We start from the raw sequence: 22,693 nt of genomic DNA on the forward strand, positions 1-22,693 counted from the left end.
AACAAATAGTGACTGATGCGGTCATCGTTGCATGGGGTCGTTTGCAAATGTGATGCACGTCTGTGCGCTTCCACTTTTCTGTGTTCTGGGTGTTTAGAGTAGTCTTCCACACTTTTGGTGGATGACCATGATTGACCGTTAATCGACATATATCTGTTTTGCTGAATTCATTTGAAATTGTGCAACGTGTTTGTAATCTTGTTTTTCAGTGTCGTCCCGAATCATCACGAATATGTACACTGAGGTGACGAAAATCATAGGATACCTCCGAAAATAACGTCGGACCTCCTTTTCCCCTTCATAGTACAGCAGCTGGACGTGGCATGGACCGAAAAATTCGTTCGTAGTCCCCTGCAGAAATATTGAGGCCTGCTGCCTCTATAGCTTTCAATAAGTACGAAAGTGTTGTGCACGAACTGACCTCTCATAAATGTTTGATGGGATTTATGTCGGGCGGTCTCGGTGGCCAACTCATTCGCTCGAACTGTGCCGAGTCTTCCGCAAACCAGCCGCGACAACTGTGGCTCGGTGACGTGGCACATTGTCGTCCATAAAACTTACATCGTTGGTTGGGAACATGAAGTTCATGAAAGCTGCAAATAGTCTCCAACTATCCGACAATAATTAGCCCCAGTCAATGATCACTTCAATGTACCAGGAGATCCGGTCCGAAATGGTTCAAATGACTCTGAGCACTATGGGCCTTAACATCTGAGGCCATCAGTTCCCTAGACTTCGAACTACTTAAACCTAAGGACATCACACACATCCATGCCCGAGGCAGGATTCGAACTTGCGACGGTAGCAGCAGCGCGGTTCCGAACTGAAGCGCCTAGACCCGGTCTATTCCATGTAAACACAGCCGCACCATTATGGAGTCACCACCAACTTGCACAGTGCCTCGTTGACAGCTTGGGTACACGGCCTCTTGGGGTCTGCACAACACTCGAACCTTAACATCAACTCTTGCCACCTGGAATAGGGACTCATCTGACGTGGCCATGGTTTTCCAGTTATATAGGGTGCAACCGACATGTTCTCGAGCCCAGGAGAGGCGCTGCAGGCGATGTCGTGCTGTTAGCAAAGGCAATCGTGTAGTTAGAGCTGACAACTCCACACAACGCCGCTGCTCAAAAATGTTCAAATGTGTGTGAAATCTTATGGGACTTAACTGCTAAGGTTATCAGTCCCTAAGCTTACACACTACTTAACCTAAATTATCCCAAGGACAAACACACACACCCATGCCTGAGGGAGGACTCGAACCTCCGCCGGGACCAGCCGCACAGTCCATGACTGCAGCGCCCCAGACCGCTCGACCAATCTGGCCGCTGCTCTCGTAAGTGAAGGCAGCCGGCCACAGCGTTGTTTGTTGTGAGACGTAATGCCTGAAATGTGATATTATTGAGGCGCTCTTGACACTGTGAGCCACGAAACATTGAATTTCCTAACGATTTCTGAAATGGAATGTGCCATTCTGTGTCCAAAGCCTATTAATTCCCGTCGTGCGACCACAATCATCTGAGTAAAAATGACAGCTCGCCCAGTGCACTGCCCTTTTATACCTTGTGGACGCGATACTACCGCCATCTGCGTATGTGCATATCGCTATCCCATGACTTTCGTCGCCTTAGTCTAATAGAACCCTTCCCTCTTCACCTTAATCATTCATAAATTTTTCTGGTTTTCCCCGTAGTTGATGAAATAGAGACAGAATCTTCTCACGAAATTCCAATCACCAACTGTCTCCTGCGAATGCGAAACTATTTTGTTGACATCGAACTATATGGGGAGGAACGATCGAAATTCAAATGGCTCTGAGCACTATGGGACTTAACTTCTGAGGTTATCAGTCCCCTAGAAGTTAGAACTACTTTAAACCTAACTAACCTAAGGACATCACACACAGCTATGCCCGAAGCAGGATTCGAAACTGCGACCGCAGAGGTCGTGCGGTTCCAGACTGTAGCGCCTAGAACCGCTCGGCCACACTGGCTTGCGGAAGAACGATCATCACGATAAAATAAGGGAAATCAGAGCTCGTACGGAAAGACATAGGTGCTCATTCTTTCCGCGCGCTATACGAGATTGGAATTATAGAGAAGTGTGAAGGTGGTTCGATGAACACTCTGCCAGGCACTTAAATGTGATAGAATCCATATAGATGTAGATAAAGTACACAATAGGCTAACACTGAAGTATCTGCGGTTCTAATTATGTGAAAAACAAATAAACAAAAAACTAAGAGAATCGTTGGATTCCAGTTTCTCTCTCACACATTCATTCATGTTTGTTTATTTATGTTTCTTTCCCTGTCAATGCTACCAGTTCTGTAGGTAATTCTACCATTTAATACGCCATTTGTGTACTGTATCAAAAGTATCGAATCGTACTTTTGGAAGAGCGCAATCCTAGGAAGCAGCTATGTACGCAAGCTGTACAGAAACGGGGACTCTTGTACTGTTAGCAGCTGTGCGAATACCCACCAGCTGGGGTCGATCAATAGGCCTGAGACGTAGTTTGTTTACGCTCCCTGCCGTAACACTGTGGAAACCTAACGAGGCTGAACGATGCTATGCTGTGTCATCCAGCTGTAACTGGGTCAAGGCGCGTTAGTCTTAGAACTCGAAACAGAAACTGACGTAAATTTCTGGCCATTCGCAGTTACAAAACTTCTGTTACGCAATACTTTGACCAGGTGACTGATCGCATTCGGCCATGTCTATCTAGCGACTTAGAGGAACCGTTTATACAGTGTGTATACGATAAATTTTTGCAACGTACCACAGTGGTGTCGAGATGGAATATCTGATACAGTAGTCCTGCGGTCTGTAAAGCCAGGAAACAACCTCAAATAGACCTACAAAATCTACCTAAGCTTCAGTGTAGAGATGACGGTTGGCAGGGTCCCAGATGTTTTCCATCGGCTTCAGATCAGGTGAATTAGATGGCCAAGACGTTAAAGTGAGTTCATTACCATGCTTTGCAAACCACTTTAGTGCAATTCTGGTCATGTGACACAGAAACTTATCCTGCTCGAAGATGCCGTCGGTGTTGGGCAAGACACCATGCATGAAGGGTTGGAGGTAACCCGCAATGGTGTTCACATATTCCATAGCTGTCATTGTGCTTTCGGTTACTGGCATAGGCCCTCAGAAGCCCGTGGCAATGTCACCCATAGCGTCTGTGGCACGGTTAGCGTTTCGAGCGGCCATTCTGTGAGATGACAGAGTATCCACACTCTATCCTCGACTTTCTGTAACAAGTAACATGATTCACTCAACGAGGTAACACGTTTCTATTTATACATCCTCCATTCTTGGTAATTACGTGCACACTTCAGTCGTAGTTAATGATTTCTTTGGGCGAGCATGAGAACAAGTAGGAATCGTCTGCTGCGCAGAACCATGCTCAACAATTTGCGCTGAACTGCACACACCGCAACACTTGTGCTTCCACCAGCATTAAACTCTGTTGCCAGATCAGCTACAGATCCCCGCCTGTCCTGCTTTACGGAGTGCCCAAACCTCCGACCTTCACGTTCTATTAGGAGAAGTGAACGCCGAACACCTTGTCGCCTACTCGTGATCCCACCGTCCTTCAACCTCTTTCCATAGATGCACACGACAGCAGAACACCTACAGCCGACCAGTCTCACCGTTTCGGAGACATTCGTTCCTTGGTGTCAAGCCATAACAATCTGCCCTTTGAGGAAAGAGTCATTTCGATGTCAGCTGCATTCGGGCACTAAAATAAATCGAATGGCGCCAAGTGAAAATTTGTTCCAGACCAGGACTCGAACTCGGATTTTTCGCTTATGTTGAGAGGTAACCTTAGCAACTTCGGCTATCCGAGCACGCTTCCCGTGCCACCCAAATGACTGTATGTGGCACACTACATAATGTGACCTGCCCATTACCCCCAATTGCTCACAGCCTCACCTGATTCCCTGAAGAGGTCGAACGAAGAGTACATCCGCACTGAAGGTATCATTATTTGCAGGCAGGGCGCATACATTTGAGTGTGGGGTGACTGTGCTTCTCCTGCACTCTTCGTTCGACCTTTTGTGGGAACCACGAGAGGCATCGAGCAGTGAGTATAACGGACAGGGGACACTAGGTATACAGTGTACCACATTTGGGACTAAAACTTCCCATTGTAAAATTCGCATCTTATGTCAGCACACTTCACAATTTGTGGTCCGTTTATCATCTTTCATCTGTGCATCGTGTATATACTTTCACTGCCGCATCATGTCCTCGCAAAGCAAACCAAAGCCATAGGCCTATATATCTGCCTTCGACTGATGTAGAATTTTAGAACATGTTTTTACTCGCGTATCACGTCATTTCTGAAAAACCCAGAATCTACTCTGTAAGAATCAACATGGATTCCGGAAACAGCGATCGTGTGAGACCCAATTCGCTTTATTTGTTCACGAGACCCAGAAAATATTAGATACAGGCTCCCAGGTAGATGCCATTTTCCTTGACTTCCGGAAGGCGTCCGATACAGTTCCGCACTGTTGCCTGATAAACAAAGTAGGAGCCTACGGGTTATCAGACCAGCTGTGTGGCTGGATTGAAGAGTTTTTAGTAAACAGAACACAGAATCTTGTTCTCAATGGAGAGACGTCTACAGACGTTAAAGTAACGTCTGGCGTACCACAGGGGAGTGTTATGGGACGATTGCTTTTCACAATATATATAAATGACCTACTAGATAGTATCGGAAGTTCCATGCGGCTTTTCGCGGATGATTCTGTAGTATACAGAGAAGTTGCAGCATTAGAAAATTGCAGCGAAATGCAGGAAGATCTGCAGCGAATAGGCACTTGGTGCAGGGAGTGGCAACTGACCCTTAACATAGACAAATGTAATGTACTGCGAATACATAGTAAGAAGGATCCTTTATTGTATGATTATATGATAGCATAACTGGTAGCAGTTACTTCTGTAAACTATCTGGGAGTATGCATACGGAACGATTTGAAGTGGAATGATCATATAAAATTAATTGTTAGTAAGGCGGGTGCCAGGCTGAGATTCATTGGGAGAGTTCTTAGCAAATGTAATCCATCAACAAAGGAGGTGGCTTACAAAACGCTCGTTCGACCTATACTTGGGTATTGCTCATCAGTGTGGGATCCGTACCAGGTCGGGTTGACAGAGGAGATAGAGAAGATCCAAAGAAGAGCGGCGCGTTTCATCACAGGGTTATTTGGTAAGCGTGATAGCGTTACCGAGATGTATAGCAAACCCAAGTGGCAGACTCTTCAAGAGAGGCGCTCTGCATCGCTGTGTAACTTGCTGTCCAGGTTTCGAGAGGGTGCGTTTCTAGATGAGGTATCAAATATGTTGCTTCCCCCTACTTATACCTGCCGAGATCACGAATGTAAAATTAGAGAGATTCGAGCGCGCACGGAGGCTTTCTGGCGAGTGGAACAGGAAAGGGAGGTAATGACAGTGGCACGTGAAGTGCCCTCCGCCACACACCGTTCGGTGGCTTGCGGAGTATAAATGTAGATGTAGATGTATTGTCTCGCAGTAGCCAGTGGTTTTGAAGTTTTCGCTCATCAGAGTGCAGGGGTGGACAAAAGTGTCAAAACATCAAAAACATTACCATTCCTGGAATTCAGAACAGTTTTCAGTCGTCTCACAATGGTTAAATTCAGGTCCTGTGAGGTTTTCAGGTGAATCCTGTGTCATTCTTCCTGCAAAATAGTAGCAAGTGTAGTTCAGGGTGTATAGCGATCACGCACGCTTCTCTCGAAAATGGACCACAAGGTCTCAATACGACAACAGGTGCGTTGTCGTCTTGGAACACAGCATCACCATTGTGGAACAAACATTGAGCCATGGGATGAACCTGATCAACCAAAATTGCAACATAGCCCCCTGCAGTAGTGCAGCCTTGCAGAGTAACCATGGAGCTCATGCAAGTCCACGATCTGACAGCCCAAATTATCACCGAACCCTTGCCATGCTTCACTCTCGGGATGTAAACTCGACCAGACGTTCGATATAGTGTGACCTAATGGCATTGTCGCATTGCTCCATACTCCGGGTTTTATGGCTTCGGATCCACGTTTCCCTGTTGCGAGCATTTGTACCACTGATAAGTGGTTTTGGGATTCTTCGCCTTGCAATTCCCAGCTCATGGAGCTCCGTTCATGTTGTTTGGTGCTGACAGGGTTGGCGAGTTTTGCAGTGACTTTTGCAGCTGTTTTCCTCTTGTTTTTCACTCAGTCTCCTTCAATGACTGTTTCTCACGATCACTCAGCACACCCTTTCGTCCTCGTAAAGACTTAACGGATGATTTTTTTTCTGCTTTCCCTAAACGCGGTATAAATCTTCGATACGGTACCTCTTGGAACGCCGAACAGTTATACTACCTTGGTTTCGTAAGCAGCTACCATATCAGAACCAAAAATTTGACACCGTTCGAAATTTCTTACCTTCGCTATAATGCACTCACAGCTACACAGACCATTGTTCTGGCCACGATTGACACTTGAAACGTACTGAGGACATTGCACAGCTGCCGTTTGTGGTTAAATACAACAGCGCAACCTGCACGCTTGGCTAGCAGCTGCATTTATGTTGATGCATGCAATTCTCGCGGTGGTCCCATATTTTCGTCCAACCTCTGTAGCTGGCAAAGCACAAATGTTAGCAAGCAGTTGTTGTTGTGGTCTTCAGTCTTGAGACTGGTTTGATGCAGCTCTCCATGTCACTCTATCCTGTGCGAGCTTCTTCATCTCCCAATACGTACTGCAGCCTACATCCTTCTGAATCTGATTAGTGTATTCATGTCTTGGTCTCCCTCTACGATTTTTACCCTCCACCTTGTCCTCCAATACTAAATTGGTGATCCGTTGATGCCTCAGAACATGTCCTACCAGCCGATTCCTTCTTCTAGTCAAATTGTGCCACACACTCCTCTTCTCCCCAATCCTACTCAGTACCTCCTCATTAGTTATGTGATCTACCCATCTAATCTTTAGCATCCTTCTGTAGCGCCGCATTTCGAAAGCTTCTATTCTCTTCTCGTCCAAACTATTTATCGTCCATGTTTCACTTCCATTCATGGCTACACTCCATACAAATACTTTCAGAAACGACTTCCTGACCCTTAAATCTATATTCGATGTTAACAAATTTCTCTTCTTCAGTAACGCTTTCCTTGCCATGATGATAGTTTACTGGCGGGACAGTGTATAAATTACGTTGCTATGCTTTGCTTGTTTTTTGTCAGTGCACGGCTATTTCATATTTTATAGAGTGCCCTTCTTGATGGGGTACGATGACTTAATTAACCAACCCCTCCAACCGCAAGCAGTGCTCTTCATGAGTTGTGGCAGTGGTATAAAGGTTGACCGCTACAAGCTCATGGCATCATTTATCTGTTCACCTGATGATAACAACGACATCTGTTGTCGAAATACTGAGCATGTTTGCTGCAATAATACGGGTTATTACAGTAAATCCCGACAATGTTAGTCCTTCGAAAGGAATTAGAAGTTTGACCGTGAGCGCATGCTTTCGAAGGAATCCTACTACGTTTCAGTATCTAAAAGATTATGTTTTGACGGGGATCGAACCAGTGTTATTCGAGTTCCAAAGTGAAACTGAACTCCTCATTAGGCAAAATGTTTCCACGTAAATGTACTCTTAATCAAGAAAACCGACTACTGTATGTGACAACTTTAAATTGCAACCTGTTATGTAATTCGGATACATAACAATAGCCCAATCTAGCTAGTATTTGCAGAGTAACTATTCACGAGCAACACAGATAAAAGCTTAAAATGTTCTGGAAACAGACTGTAGCTCACTAACGCATGTTTTCTGTTTCAGAGCAAGAAAGATAATTTTCATTAATAAGGGAGGAGCACAGTTAATTTCGACATGAGGAGGCTTTAAAACATTGCTGTGGAAAGACAGTAACATATAAATAGATATCAAATTGTTATTCTCAAGCCGGCCGGTAAGGCCGAGCAGTTCTAGGCGCATAAGTCTGGAACCGCGCGATCGCTACGGTCGTAGGTTCGAATCCTGCCTCGGGCATGGGTGTGTGTGACGTCCTTAGGTTAGTTAGGTTTAAGTGGTTCTAAGTTCTAGGGGACTGATGACCTCAGATGTTAAGTTCCATAGTGCTCAGAGCCATTTGAACTATTTGTTGTTCTCACTAACATCATTACTATTTGTTTTCAAGAGGAACACACAAGCGTTTAAACTACGTAGAACATAAGTGAAGCATAGGGAGCCTGAGTTTGTTACGATCCCACTAACTTGTAGCCAGTTATGTTTATCACAACGCAAATGTCTCTAGAGTGATTACATCACTTCGTAAAAACAATCTTGTATTGCAAACCTACAAAGTACAGAATATTTGTGGTGGCGTTTAAACTGTAATAACCTATAAATATTTCTAACAATCCTAACTCCATTCTATTACAGCAGTACTGAGCAAAGCTCTTGATTAGAATGAAGGTTAAATAACGCAATTAAGCCATTTTCTTAGCAATTATTCTTTTGCAGTACTTACACTGAACTTTTGGTGCTTTTCATACAAAGATTAATTACTTGAGAAAATTATTGCTCCACTAAACTGTAACGATTCTGTAGTTCAATAGAAACAGCCCAACGACCTTGCAGCAGTGGTAACACCAGCTCCCGTCGGGTTGCCGAAGTTAAGCGCTTTCGGTCCTGTCTAGCACTTGTGTGGGTGACCACCGAGCTCTTTTAGCAAGTGGGGGTGCGCTCAACCTTTTTGAGGCCAACAGAGGAGCTACTTGGTTGAGAAATAGCGCTTCCGGTCACGAAAATTGACAGTGGCGGTGAGAGCTGTGTGCTGACCAAATGCCCCTCCAAATCCGCTTCCCGTGATGCATATCGGGAAGGGAATCACACGGCGGTCGGTCTGTACAGTTAACCCTTCCGAGGTCGGTTCACACGGAGTTTAGTTTTTTTAGTACATTAGAAACCGGACACTCGAAATAGTTTTAGCCCTAGGAATAGAAACTTGTCCAAGTGAATGACCTAGGAATAAATCAGTGTTCTTGACACAAAATTAAAATTAAGTTACTTATTATTTGCGATGTAAGCAGCTTATTGGTCCAGGCACATAAATACAACAATAAACTTTACTTCTAGTGATCCGGCCGCTGTGGCCCAGCGGTTCATGGCCCTTCAATCCGGAACCGCGCTGCAGCTCCGGTCGAGGGTTAGAAGCCTGCCTCGGGCATGGATGTATATGATGCCATTAGGTTAGTTATGTTTAAGTGGTTCTACGTTCTAGGGGACTGATGACCTCAGATTTTAAGTCTCATAGTGCTCAGAGCCATTTGAACCATCTTTTACTTCTAGTGAAGGTGGTGGTAGTGGTTGTGGTGGCGATAGTGGTGGTGGTGGTGAAAGAAGTATGACGTCATCATACGTTATGATGGCTCTTGATGCTGTGAAATTGCTCTACAAATTATCGTCTTGGCGCCGGAATTTTATGATTCAGAGCAAACCAATGACCTAATAGCCAATATACATCCACATCAGGCATAATTACCTCAATCTTGCTGCTACCCTTGCCTCCTTTGGCAATGAAGATGTTCACCGTTTATTAGCCGAGTACCGACTATCTCTCTCACAAAGACTACTTACAGCACTTCGCGCCATGCCACCTTCCCTTCACAGGTCTTTGCGGAGGGACTTCCTTCCGAATCAGTGTCTTATATAACATTTTAACATATTCACATTATAAAAGGACATGATTTTGAAAGTTACACTGACAAATTAATTCTTGTTAAATAACTTTACAGAAAATAAGAACAATTACTTACATACGTCATGAATCAAAGAACATAATAACATGGAGCAAAAACAATCAATATCGACCATAGGTGTTACACAATGACCCGGCATTTCTCTCGGGAACTTTTGCTTCATTCTAAATATGGCCTGAGACATTCCCATAAATCATTCTCAACTAATTCAGAGCCGATCCTTCTATAATAACGCGGAGACCAATTCAGCCATTCCTATTCTCTGATCGATATATTGCTTCACCGCTACAGGAGAACCTGTCGCCATTAAAAGGTAACAAGCAGGAAGGGCAGACTGCGGAACTGCCACGCTATCCACCCCCCACCAACACCACGGAATACTCTATTGTGCCCCAACAGTTCCCTCGCTTCGCTCAGAGGTGAACTCCAATGCGAGCAATGCTTTCTGGCGGGCTCCAGGTTGCGAGATAAATCCCCGTGACATTTATTCCTCGCGCTGCAGAAAAGGTCGCTCGCTAGGGACTATAGGGCGCTGTGCGAGATGTCGGATCGTATAAATGCCTCAGGGCAGTCTTTGTGACCTGCTTACTGCTGGCAAGTGAAATGTTACACCGACCACCTGGGAATCCTATAGTAGTGTGCCAATAGACGTGTGTACATATTCTGCAGGTTCTGCTTCAGAGCTTTGATTAACTTTTAAAATGACGTCATGTAAGAGATTTAGCTGGCGTTATTTCTTTAATAAGCGGCCGATTTTGATCAAAGACCATTTTCCAGCACGGCTTCGGTTACAGTGCGATACAGCACAAAATTAATACGTCAACAGTAAATTATATATGGAGCAAACATGTCCATAATATAGAATACGTTAGGGGGAGCTGTCCCAATGGCAGAGACTTTTACAAGATCCGGATGAGCACATTACAATAAAACTGTTTCGTGGTGAAAATGTACGACGCCAATACCAAAAACTCACAAAAATAAGTCATTTTAGTACTAATTATATATTTTTAAAATGTTTATAAAGATATTCTTCAACACTGATCGCAACGCTGGACGCACGGCATGAGAACCAAAACATTGCAAACGTTAACACAAAAAAATTAAAATGTAACAGTAATATCAACGTTGTTATAAGCATTCAAAATAACCATTCATTGTTCTCTTTCGAAACATTCTCCTCTTTGAAGGCTGGTACAGTAGGTACACGGTAATTGCATTCCAATAGCTCTTGTTGTTAACCAAAGCCGTACTTGAAAGTAGTCTTTGACCGGAACCGGCCACTTATTAAAGAATACTTTTAAGAGCAGCTTAAGGTTTTACATGTCATTTTTAAAGCATATGTGCATTTTCTTGGTCATATGTTCTACAGGTTTAAAACTTCTACCTACCTAGTATTACGAAAACGAACAGGCATTTCTACGAGGGTAAGTCAAAGAAAAACAGTAAATGTATGACAAAACAGCGAAAAATGGCACCAGATGCCTGTAAGTTGGTAAGCTTATCCGCAGCAATACGATGGATAATAGTCAATGGCAGCGCAGAGCCTCTAGACCACTATATATGCGTCACGTTTAGGGTCAAAACCACCCGAAACCCTTCGTGGGTGTTAATAAAAACTTGAATGAGGCTGATGACTGTTTTAATTTATCTTTTATTATAAACAGCCACCGATTTGCATAGAACGGTCGTGTATCGACGAAACAAAATCAATCAAAAATCCTTATTATAATGTCTCCGATTGTTCCACAAATTCCGGGCGAACTTCCTGATATTTGTAACATGCTGTCACAATATTCCGATGCAGAGTACAGTGGCTATCTTAATATGAATACCGAACGCAAGACGACTAAAAAATTCTGAGTCGAAATGTCGTGGCAGAATAGTTACAAACGTTCGGAGCTTCAGCCGAAATTTCATGGACATTCTATACACCGGGAAAGCTTTAAATTTCACATGTTTCTGCTTTTTCCGATACATATCTCCCTCGGTAGCTGATTGCTCAGAGTGTCATGAAGAAGATGCTAGAAATTCATCTGTAAAGAAATATTATTTATTTCATTACTACAAATAAACACTATGAAATGCGGCATCTATTTATGCAGAGGTAAAATCACAGCTCCTAATACGGCTTAGTAACGCTTCAAAGTATATATAATGCGTTCTTCATTATAGTCAACAACTTTCTCTTCCGAATGCGAAAATATTTTGTTGAGCCCAACCTACATAGGTAGGAATGATCATCAAAATAAAATAAGAGAAATTAGAGCTCGAACAGAAAGATTTAGGTGTTCGTTTTTCCGCCGCGCTGTTCGGGAGTGGAATGGTGGAGAGATAGTATCATTGTGGTTCGATGAACCCTCTGCCAAGCACTTAAATGTGAACTGCAGAGAAATGATGTAGATGTAGGTAGCATCCAACAGGAGCGATACAACTACTCAACGTAGCATCCCGTACGAAAAATATTACCATAAAATAACATAATCTCCTGCGAAACTAAAGAGAAAGACTACTGCCGCTATATATATATATATATATATATATATATATATATATATATATATATACAGGCATTGTATAACGTGGACAGAAAGAAAACGTCAGTGTATGCCCAACAAATTTGATATTGAGCTCCTGGAATCAGACGTTTACTCCATCGTGTTCATCTTATTGTGTCCTATAAACAATATAAAATGTTACGAGAGTCTGAAAAGAGAACTTCATATAGGCGTGTATTACAGTTATAGAAATAAATACGTCTTTGGTATCTACATTGTCTGTCTCGAGCAAAAAATACTCATTTGTAGGTTCAGAACCAGACTTACGCAGGCACTGCTGCTCTTGGTACATAGACAACCGGAGACCATCCACTTCGTTCTGCACCTATTTATGTGCATCACTTACTCGTGCCAAATATACAGCTGCTCGGGCTTCAGCAAAGACAATTTCCTCTGTTGCTTCGGATGTACTTTCACAGTTGTAAGCCATGAATTGGTCACTCAGCTCAGGAGTGTCCGTTAGCACTACGACTTCTACCTGACCGTTATGCAACACACACTGTCCATCAGTTGTGAGGGCTGCCTATACGGCAGTGGACCGAGCTACGCGACCACTTCTGTAGAGTAATGTTTGGCAATAAAGATAATAATCAAACGGTTAATGGATTGAATAGTAAATTAAAGACGGAACGACTTTTAAAATTTTCGTTTCCTTTAAGAGCTGCATAAAGAATGATTTACTTCTGATCTACATAACGAATTTTTTGAATAACAAGTGAATGGAAAGAGTGGATGCTATAGGTGTTCTGACATCGAGTCAATTAGATAATACGAATACTGTCAGCATGTTCGAATGAACAAGCATAGCGCCGAACCAGAAATGTAACAGAAATATATAACGTTCGGTGACTAGTTTTACTTATCTGTAATTTTTTTTGGGAGAAACTCAATCTTTCCAGAATACTTTATGAATTGACTGGAGCTTTCATATCGTTAATTCTCTAAAGAATTGTGTTTCTGATGCGCCGCCATTCACTCTCGGCTTGACAGACCATTGCTATACGCACAATATAACTTGGCGCTTTTTCTGGGGCATGCTTGGAGAGTAAGCACTCTACCTTCGCCTAACACATGAGCTGCTGCTGGATGAGGACATATATGTGGGAGGTAACGCCCCTCCTCCTCCTTGCCTCCTTGCAAGGCAGGCAGGACACTGGAATCAGCATTGCGTCCACAATTCCTACTACAATGCTATATTGCTACCTTTTTTCAACAATGCGCTGTATTGTTCCGTACCTCAGGTTGCATCGGCCAGAAAAAATCCATCCGGCCTGAAGTGACCCGGCCTTCACCGATACCTTCGCAGCCATAAAAGTACCAAGATATATTCTGCATAGGATACCATTGTAGAAAACGTGTAGCGGCGAGCCTGTATGATTATGTAATAACTATCAGTAGTTCGCTTGGCTGCCACGAGGCTTCGACAGCTGAACAACATACGGAATAAAATCCACCTACTGGCAAAGCAGCAGCTTATGTCATTGCTAAAAGATGAATCAAAATCATATCACTTAAAATGCTATCATATGCAACAAATAACATTACGCCCTGCTTCTCTAGCTGTTTTTTATAGTTTACGTTGTCGTTGTTGCCATCAGTTAGAAGACTGGTTTGGCAAACCTTTGGCGACCCTGTACAATTTTTACTACTCATACTGAGTATGAAGGGGCGACCTGTGTTTACTTTCTTAGGAGAAGAAAAACTTCTTAACCAAGATCGTAATAAAACACTATATTGTGGATAACCGGCTTAATAAACTATATTAATATCATCAGATCTTCGTTTAGGTTATTATTAATTCTTGTTCCAGATGCACACAAAATCTTTGCATTAAATCTCCAGATGCAAACATATGACACAAATGATGTGTTGGCACTGCATCCTTATGATCATACATCATGCCTACTAGGGCGCCACAAGACTGTATGTCAGTCACCCCCACAACTATACGAGGTTGCTGGTTCTTATTCGATAGTAATACTTCTGAGATAATAAGTAATATGTGTACCTAGTCTGGTTGAAATCGATTCAGAGGTTAACGAGGAGTTTTTTTATAGGCAGCTTTGCCCGCATACGCCGATGTCACATATATTTTACATATATTTAACAGCTACAAAGATATTTGTACACATATTTCTCTTTTATGTCCAGTGAATTTCGCCCTAAAGTTTCAATTATTATGACATCATATCTCCTTAACTCTGCATTGTACAATGATATCATTTTGTAGGTACAATCAGGTCTTATGTGAATACCGTTTCTGAAATGTGTTGCGATAGAGTTGGTAGTAAAGAAGTGATAAATCAAAATGTCATGGCTAATGCGTCAGTTTTGCAGCATGAACAATGCAAATGTAGTAGACAACAAACTTTATTTTCTTTCTTCATTTTATGGGAGATGTCAGCGAGAAAAATTTCATAAAGGTTTGAAATAATGTGTAGAGTTTGTTGCAAGTCACAAAGTCCTCTCATTCTTAGCTACTGGACACTCGGACGTCGTGGTCTACACTTCTTTCTCACCACCATCACCTCCATACCTTTATAGGTATGTGATTCTTTCCCCACGGAAATTCTTCTCTGACGCTAAGTGATACGCGCATCAAGTTTGGTTGAAGCTGGTACTATGGTTTAGGAGCAGATGTGACATGTACACCCATACATCGATTTTTATAGTACTAGTATGTATGGATTTCATGACGCTACCAATTCTAGGCAATTTACCTTGCCCATCCCTTGCCGTTTCTGACAGAAATACAGGGTCATTGTAAACCTTAAAGCTTTCTTTTCTTCTATCTGAAATTTAGTTCCTTTTCCAAATTTCTCTTACGTTTCCTTTGCTGCTTCTTCAGTGTACAGATCGTAAGCTACAATCTTGTCTCATCCCTTTCACTTTTATGTCCTTCGCCTCTTGTAATGGCGACCTGGTTTTTGGAGAAGTTGCGAATAACTATTACCTCCCTGTATTTTATGCTTGGACTTCAGCATTAGAAACTTTGAAAATTGGCCTAACGAGTTACATCTTTATATCCTCTGAGAATTTCTGCCCAATGGAGAAAACGAAAAGTTAAGAGCAGAAAGATGTGTCTCAGAGCACGGTCTAATACCAGTTAAAAGTAAAATCTCTGAAATTGTTAAGACCGATAGTGAAAGCCTGCCTTTTGTGATCGAATGCTTGCACCGTCTGTTTGTGTATGAGAAATCGGTTGGAAACTTTCGTCATATCAGCATGTTGTAGGTGTCGCCAGCGGCGCCAACCTTGTGTGAATGCTCTGAAAAGCTAATCATTTGCATATCACAGCATCTTCTTTCTGTTGGTTAAATTTCGCTTCTGTAGCACGTCATCTTCGTGGTGTAGCATTTTTAATGGCCAGTAGTGTATTAAAGGCTATTGTTAATTAGATAAGAGATGATAAAACGTGCTTGACCCAAAAAGATACATAGGAAAGTTTTTATGGACCCTTGATATGGGAAACGGCATGTGCTTCACAGGGAAGAATTAAAAAAGACGAGGCGCTCGCCGGAACTTAAGTCAAGTCTTGGTGGCGACTTAGTATCTATGTACCGCATTTTTAAAATGTGACTACGCGTATTCAGGCTGTTTTAGTTTCTTTTGTAGACCATGCCCTCGTAGATATATCATAAAGTCAGGTATATCTTCTGAAGAAGGCTCAATTACTTGGGCTGAAACCTAGGTAAAGGTTGGTTTCATTAGCGCAATCTGGGCTGATAGTTTATTATGAGATTATTACGATTTGCTGACTGGGCTGCAGTGTTGAACGTACCAATTTAAATCAGCCTAGGAGGTGAGTTTCTGAGGCAGTGCTAGGTGTGCAGGAGTTTGCCGGCCGGTGTGACCGAGCGGTTCTAGGCGCTACAGTCTGGAACCGCGCGACCGCGCCGGTCGCAGGTTCGAATCCTGCCTCGGGCATGGCTGTGTGTGATGTCCTCAGATTAGTTAGGTTTAAAGTAGTTCTAAGTTCTAGGGGACTGATGAGCTCAGAAGTTAAGTCCGATAGTGCTCAGAGCCGTGTGAACCGCTTCTTGCAGGAGCTTGCTGTGGCTGTCGCTGGCGGTGCTGGGGGCGAGCCTGCTGGTGGCGGTGGGCGGCGCCGACTACTCGGACCTGCGCGGGCCCTACTGCGCGACGCGCGGCACACGGGGCACGTGCTGCCCCAACCGCCAGGACGACTGCTCCGTGCCCATCCTGGGCACGCTCTGCTACTGCGACGACTTCTGCAACCGCACCAACTCGGAGGACTGCTGCCCCGACTATTGGTCCTTCTGCAAGGGCATTATCCCGCCGCCGGAGCCCGTCCGCGGTGAGTAAACAACACCTTTTCGTCTCGACCCGCTGCTCGTAACAAGTGAGGCTACTGTAGCGCCCCTGCTGTTCTGACACGGGATGGCTGACTCAGCATACAGAAAAGTCAAAAAACCATCGGTGAAATTAAATGCAGGAGCGGTATCATTGAGAGTGCGATGGGAATTTCGTTGTTAAATGTACGAGAGAGAGCGGATAGATGACAAAGTAATCGACGGCCTCTGTGATGGGGAGTACTTGTCTGCTGACGTGACAGAAGAAAAAAAAACAGGAGTCGACAGGGAAGATGTAGGCCATCAGGCATTATAATCGAAATTTAAGAGAGCTTTGGAAGACGTAAGATCAAACAACATTCCATCGGAATTTTCAAAACCAATGGGTGAAGTGGCAACAAATCGACTTTCAAATTGGCGTGTAGAATGTATGAGACTGTCGATATACCATCAGACTTCCGCACAAGTACCACCCAAACAATTTCTAAGGTAGCAACAACTGAGAGGTGCGGGAATTATCGCAAATGGTTCAAATGGCTCTGAGCACTATGGGACTTAACTGCTGTGGTCATCAGTCCCCTAGAACTTAGAACTACTTAAACCTAGCTAACCTAAGGACATCACACACATCCATGCCCGCAGCAGGATTCGAACCTGCGACCGTAGCGGTCACGCGGTTCCAGACTGTAGCGCCTAGAAACGCACGGCCACTTCGGCCGGCGCGAATTATCGCACAGTCAACTTAACAGCTCACGCATCCAAGTTGCTGACAAGAATAACAAATAGAAAAATTGGGAAAAAAATGAGGGTCTACTAGATGATGATCAGTTTCGCTTTAGGAAGGGTAAAGACGCCAGAGAGGCAGTTCTGGCGTTGCGATTCATAATGGCAGCAAGACTGAAGGAAAATCGGGACACTTTCATTGGATTTGTCGACTTGGAAAAAGCGTTCAAAATGGTTCAAATGGCTCTGAGCACTATGGGACAACATCTGAGGTCATCAGTCCCCTAGAACTTAGAACTACTTAAACTTAACTATCACAGCCATGCCCGAGGCTGGATTCGAACCTGCGAACGTAGCAGTCGCGCGGTTCCGAATTGAAGCGCCTAGAATCGCTCGGCCACCGCGACCGGCGGAAAAGCGTTCGACAATGTACCATGGTGCAAGATGATCGAAATTCTGAGAAAAATAAGGGTATACTATAGGAAGGGACGGGTAATATACAATATGTATAAGAGCCAAAATGGACTATTAAGAAAGGACGATCAAGAACGAAGTGCTCGTATTAAAAAGGGTGTAAGGCAGACATGTAGTCTTTCGCCCCTACTGTTCAATCTGTGCAAAGAAGAAGCAAGGATGGAAATAAAAGAACGGTTCAGGAGTGGCAACAAGCCCTTCGTTCTTGCTGTACCACGCTTATCGTTCCATCTTGCTTCCTATACATATAGTTCATTATCCGTCTTTCCCTGTAGCTTAGCCGTATTTCGCTCAGAATCTCGCACGTCTTGCATCATTTTACACTATTAAACGCTTTTTCTAGGTGACAAATCCTACGAAAGTGCCTTTATTTTTCTTCAGTCTTGCTTTCATTATCAACTGGAATTTCAGAACTGCCTCTCTGATGCCTTTAACTATTCTGAAGCCAAACTTATCGTATCCTAAGAGATTTTCAATTTTCTTTTCCATTTTCCGTATATTATTGTTGTCACCAACTTCGATGCATGAACAGTTAAGTTGTTTGTGTAATAATTGTCGCACTTGTCGGCTTTTGCACTCTTCGAATTCCGTGGATATTGCTTTTCCGGAAGGCTGACGGTATGTCGCCAGTCTCATGCATTCTACACACAAACGTGAATAGCCCACTTTCGCAAGTGACTTTAGAAATTTCGATGGAGTGTTATCAATTCCTTGTGCCTTGTTTGATCCGAAGTCTTCCAAAGCTCTTCTATTTCTAATGCTAGATCCCCATCTCTTCCCTGTCAACTTCTGTTCCTTCTTCTATCACATCGTCAGACAAGTCCCCCCACCCCTCCCACCCCCGTCATAGAGGCCTTCAGTGTACCATTTCCGCCTATCTACTCCCTCCTCTGCATTTAACAGATGAAGTCCCATTGCACGCTTAATGTTACCGCTCTTGCTTATAATTTCATCGAAGTGTGTTTTGACTTTTGTATGTACTGATTCAGTCCATCCGATAAGCATCCGTCTCTCGATTTCTCCACATGTTTCATGCAGCCATTTCGCCTTACCTTTCCCGCACTTCCTATTTATTTCATTCCTAAGTGACTTTTATTTCCGTATTCCTAAAATTCCCTGAAAATTTTTGTACATCCTTCTTGTGTCGTACCTATGTTTCTCTTTCCAACTTCAGTGATAGCCCTTCTTAGAGATGTCCACTCCTTTTCAGCTGTACTGCCTACAGAGCCATTAATTATTGCAGTATCTGTAGCCTCAGGGAACATCAAGCGTATCACTTCATTCCTTAGTACTTCGGTATCCCACTTCTTTGCTCTCTGATTCTTCCCGAATAATATCTTAAAATTCAGTCTACTCTTCATGATTACTAAATTGTAATCTGTGTCTACACTCACGTTTAGAAAAAAACACACCACCTTTAACGACTAGAGACAGAACGTTCTTATTCACAGGACAAGTGCAATATTATGATCTGCAGAAACGATTAAAATTTCAGTCAACTCGGTTCAGCATGTGTCCTGTTGCCTAGTAGACACAGAGTGTGCCGTGGGCCCTGGTAACTTGTTCCATGCATGATAGCTTCGGCGCGTATAAGGCGCGAATGGCGCCCTGTGGTACAGCCTCCGTGCTGCATTCACCTGGTTCCAAAGTTCGTCTGTGGTGGTTGGCATGGATCACAGGGCTGCACTTGTGTTTCACCATATCCCACATGTTTTCGATTGGCGGCAAATTCTGCTGATCTGGCAGGCCAGTGCAAAAGGCTGACAACCTGTGACACCTAGACGGCACCTGTTCGTGCAGCAACTTGTAGTCGTGCATTGTCTTGCTGAAAAATGGAGTCTGGGGGTTTGTGCAGAAAAGGTATCGCAACAGGTCTCAGGACGTCATTCACGCAGGCCATACAGCTCACAAAGGCCTAAAAAATGCACGAACTGCGATTTTTGGTTGTATCTAGTAGCACCTCGCATCATAAATTGGCACTGTATGTCATGTGTGAATGCAGTCACTGTGATGCTGCTTCCCCCGTCTGCAGCGAACCAAAATGCGGCCATCATTTTCAAACAAACAGAATCTGGATTCGTCCGAAAACACTATCTGATGCCATTTCTGTCCACAGTGACGTCGTTCCATACGCCATTGCTGTCTAGCATGTTTCTGCACATTCGTCAAATGTAGGCGGAGGAGTGGATGAAGCGCACGTATCCCATTCCGTAATAAACGACGACGGACTGTCACCCCTGATAGTGTACCATGTGTTACACAGTTCCCTGTTGCGCCAGAGCCAAGGAGGACGCAGATCTGTCCCGCAGTGCCATTCGCATGAGGTGTCGATCTTCTCGGGGGGTGGTCTGGGTGGTGCGACCTGACCCATCTCTTCGTGTTCTACGACCTCTCGTGAACCATTCTTCACACACCCTTTGCACTGCCGAAACACTTCGTCCCTCACGAGCAGCAGTTTCACGGATGGATGCATCACATTCTCACATGCCGATAATGCGCCCTCTTTCAAACTCACTGATTTGACGGTACGGTTCATGTATACGTCTGCTAGGCATCCTGCATATCTGTCCAAGTCATACTGATCCATTACCTTCGTTTTTTAGCGACAACGAGTGCCGCAGCCACATTTTACTGGCAGGTGGTGTTGCGCCGCGATATCGATGTTGCCCTTGAACCCTCGGGCCGACGTGGTCAAAATGCTAATCATTTCTGCAGAACATACTATTGTACGCGTCCTATTTCTAGTCGTTCAAGATGTTCTGTTTTTTCTGAACATGAGCGTATATCCGCTCCTGGTTGCGCCTTACAATACAATATCTGATTTCGGAATCTCTGCCTGAACGTGATATAATCTAATTTAAATCCTCCTGTATCTCCCGGCCGGTTCCAAGTTTACCTCCTACTCTTGTGATTCTTCATCAGAGTATTCGTTATTAATAGCTAAAATTTATTATGAAACTGTATTAGTCTTTCTTCACTCTCGTCCCTACTACCAAGCCATATTCTCCTATAATATTTTCTCCTACTCCCTCCCCTGCAACCGCATTCTAGTCTCCCGTGACTATTAGACTTTCATACCCCTTTACATATTGAATTACCCGTTCAATACCCTCACATACAAAAATGGTTTAAATGGCTCTGAGCACTATGGGACTTAACATCTTAGGTCAGCAGTCCCCTAGAACTTAGAACTACTTAAACCTAACTAACCTAAGGACATCACACAACACCCAGCCATCACGAGGCAGAGAAAATCCCTTACCCCGCCGGGAATCGAACCCGGGAACCCGGGATGGGAAGCGAGAACGCTACCGCACGACCACGAGATGCGGGCCCTCACATACCTTCTCTATTTGTTCATCGTCTGCTCCTGATGTCGACATATATACTGGAACTATCGTTGTAGGTGTTGGTTTGCTGTCGCTTCTGATGAGAACAAACATATCACTGAACAGCCACAGTAACTCACTCTCTGCCCCATCTAACTATTCGTAATGAATCCTACTCCTATTAAACCATTTTCTGTTGGTATTGATATTACTCTATATTCATCTGACCAGAAATCCGTATCTTCTTTCCATTTTACTTCAATGTGCGCCACGATATCTGCATTGTACCTCTGCATTTTCCTTTACAGACTTTCTACCTTCCCTACCACGTTCAAGCCTCTGAAATTCCACTCTCCGACTCGTAGAACGTTATCCTTACGTTGGTCATTCAGTCTTTTTCTCATTGTTATCTCCCCCTTGGCAATCTCTTGCCGGAGATCCGAATCGGGACTTGTCCAAAATCTTTCGCCAATGGAGAGATCATCATGACACTTTTTCAGTCACAGACCACAAGTCCTGTGGATAAACACTTATTGTTGTTGTGGTCTTCAGTCCTGAGACTGGTTTGATGCAGCTCTCAATGCTACTCTATCCTGTGCAAGCTTCTTCATCTCCCAGTACGTACTACAACCTACATCCTTCTGAATCTGCTTAGTGTATTCATCTCTTGGTCTCCCTCTACGATTTTTACCCTCCACGCTGCCCTCCAATCCTAAATTGGTGACCCCTTGATGTCCCAGAACATGTCCTACCAACCGATCCCTTCTTCTAGTCAAGCTGTGCCAGAAACTCCTGTTCTCCCCAATTCTATTCAATAACTCCTCATTAGCGATGTGATCTACTCATCTAATCGATGACACTTATGTGTATTTTAATGCACTGGTTACCATAGCTTTCTGCATCCTCGTGCCGTTGATCATTGCTGATTCTTCCGCCTTTTGGGGTAGTTTCCCAACCCAAGGGCAAGAGAATGCCCTAAGCCTCTGTTCGCTCCTCCGTGCTCTTTGACAGGCCATTGGCAGAATGAGGGTGACTTCTTACGCCGGAAGCCTTCGGCAACCTATGCTCTTAATTATGATTCAAAATTTATTAAGTAGTGGTGTTCGAACCCGGGACTAAGGACGTTTTAGATTCTAGTCGCAACCCTCTTGACCACACGTGCACCTTATAATTGTATTTAACTACTGCATAAATTATAAATGATGACTTTCTTTGAATAAAATATGGAGTTGTAAAATTTAAGAGGATTTAGTAACAAGGTAACGTGTTCTAGAATTAAGTACTGAGCCATTAAGTATGTACGCTTACCTTAAGACTACAGCTAGCTTAGCACATGGTCACTCTTCTGTAGACAGCTCACAGTTTCGACTTTCCCTTCGCTACATCATGGCGTCCGACAGCCACATTTTACCGCCAGCGCTCACCACTCAGGCCACATGAGGGCCTGAGCGATCGTGCTCGCCCAGTTGCCTCCTGAACAGGCCTGGTCTATGCGTCTATGCAACAGTCCTCCAC

General features: G+C 43.8%; 1 protein-coding gene across 1 annotated transcript in view; it reads left to right on the top strand.

The window, feature by feature from the left end:
* LOC126277899 (tubulointerstitial nephritis antigen-like) overlaps nucleotides 1-22,693 on the top strand; it is a 483,079-nt gene that overhangs the window by 423,961 nt on the left and 36,425 nt on the right. Inside the window, exon 4 of the mRNA XM_049977454.1 lies at nucleotides 16,386-16,657. Coding sequence (XP_049833411.1) covers nucleotides 16,386-16,657 — 272 coding nt within the window. The remainder of the gene's footprint in view (nucleotides 1-16,385; nucleotides 16,658-22,693) is intronic.

The sequence above is a fragment of the Schistocerca gregaria genome, chromosome 6 (assembly GCF_023897955.1).
Source record: "Schistocerca gregaria isolate iqSchGreg1 chromosome 6, iqSchGreg1.2, whole genome shotgun sequence".
In the NCBI taxonomy this organism is placed as follows: domain Eukaryota; kingdom Metazoa; phylum Arthropoda; class Insecta; order Orthoptera; family Acrididae; genus Schistocerca; species Schistocerca gregaria.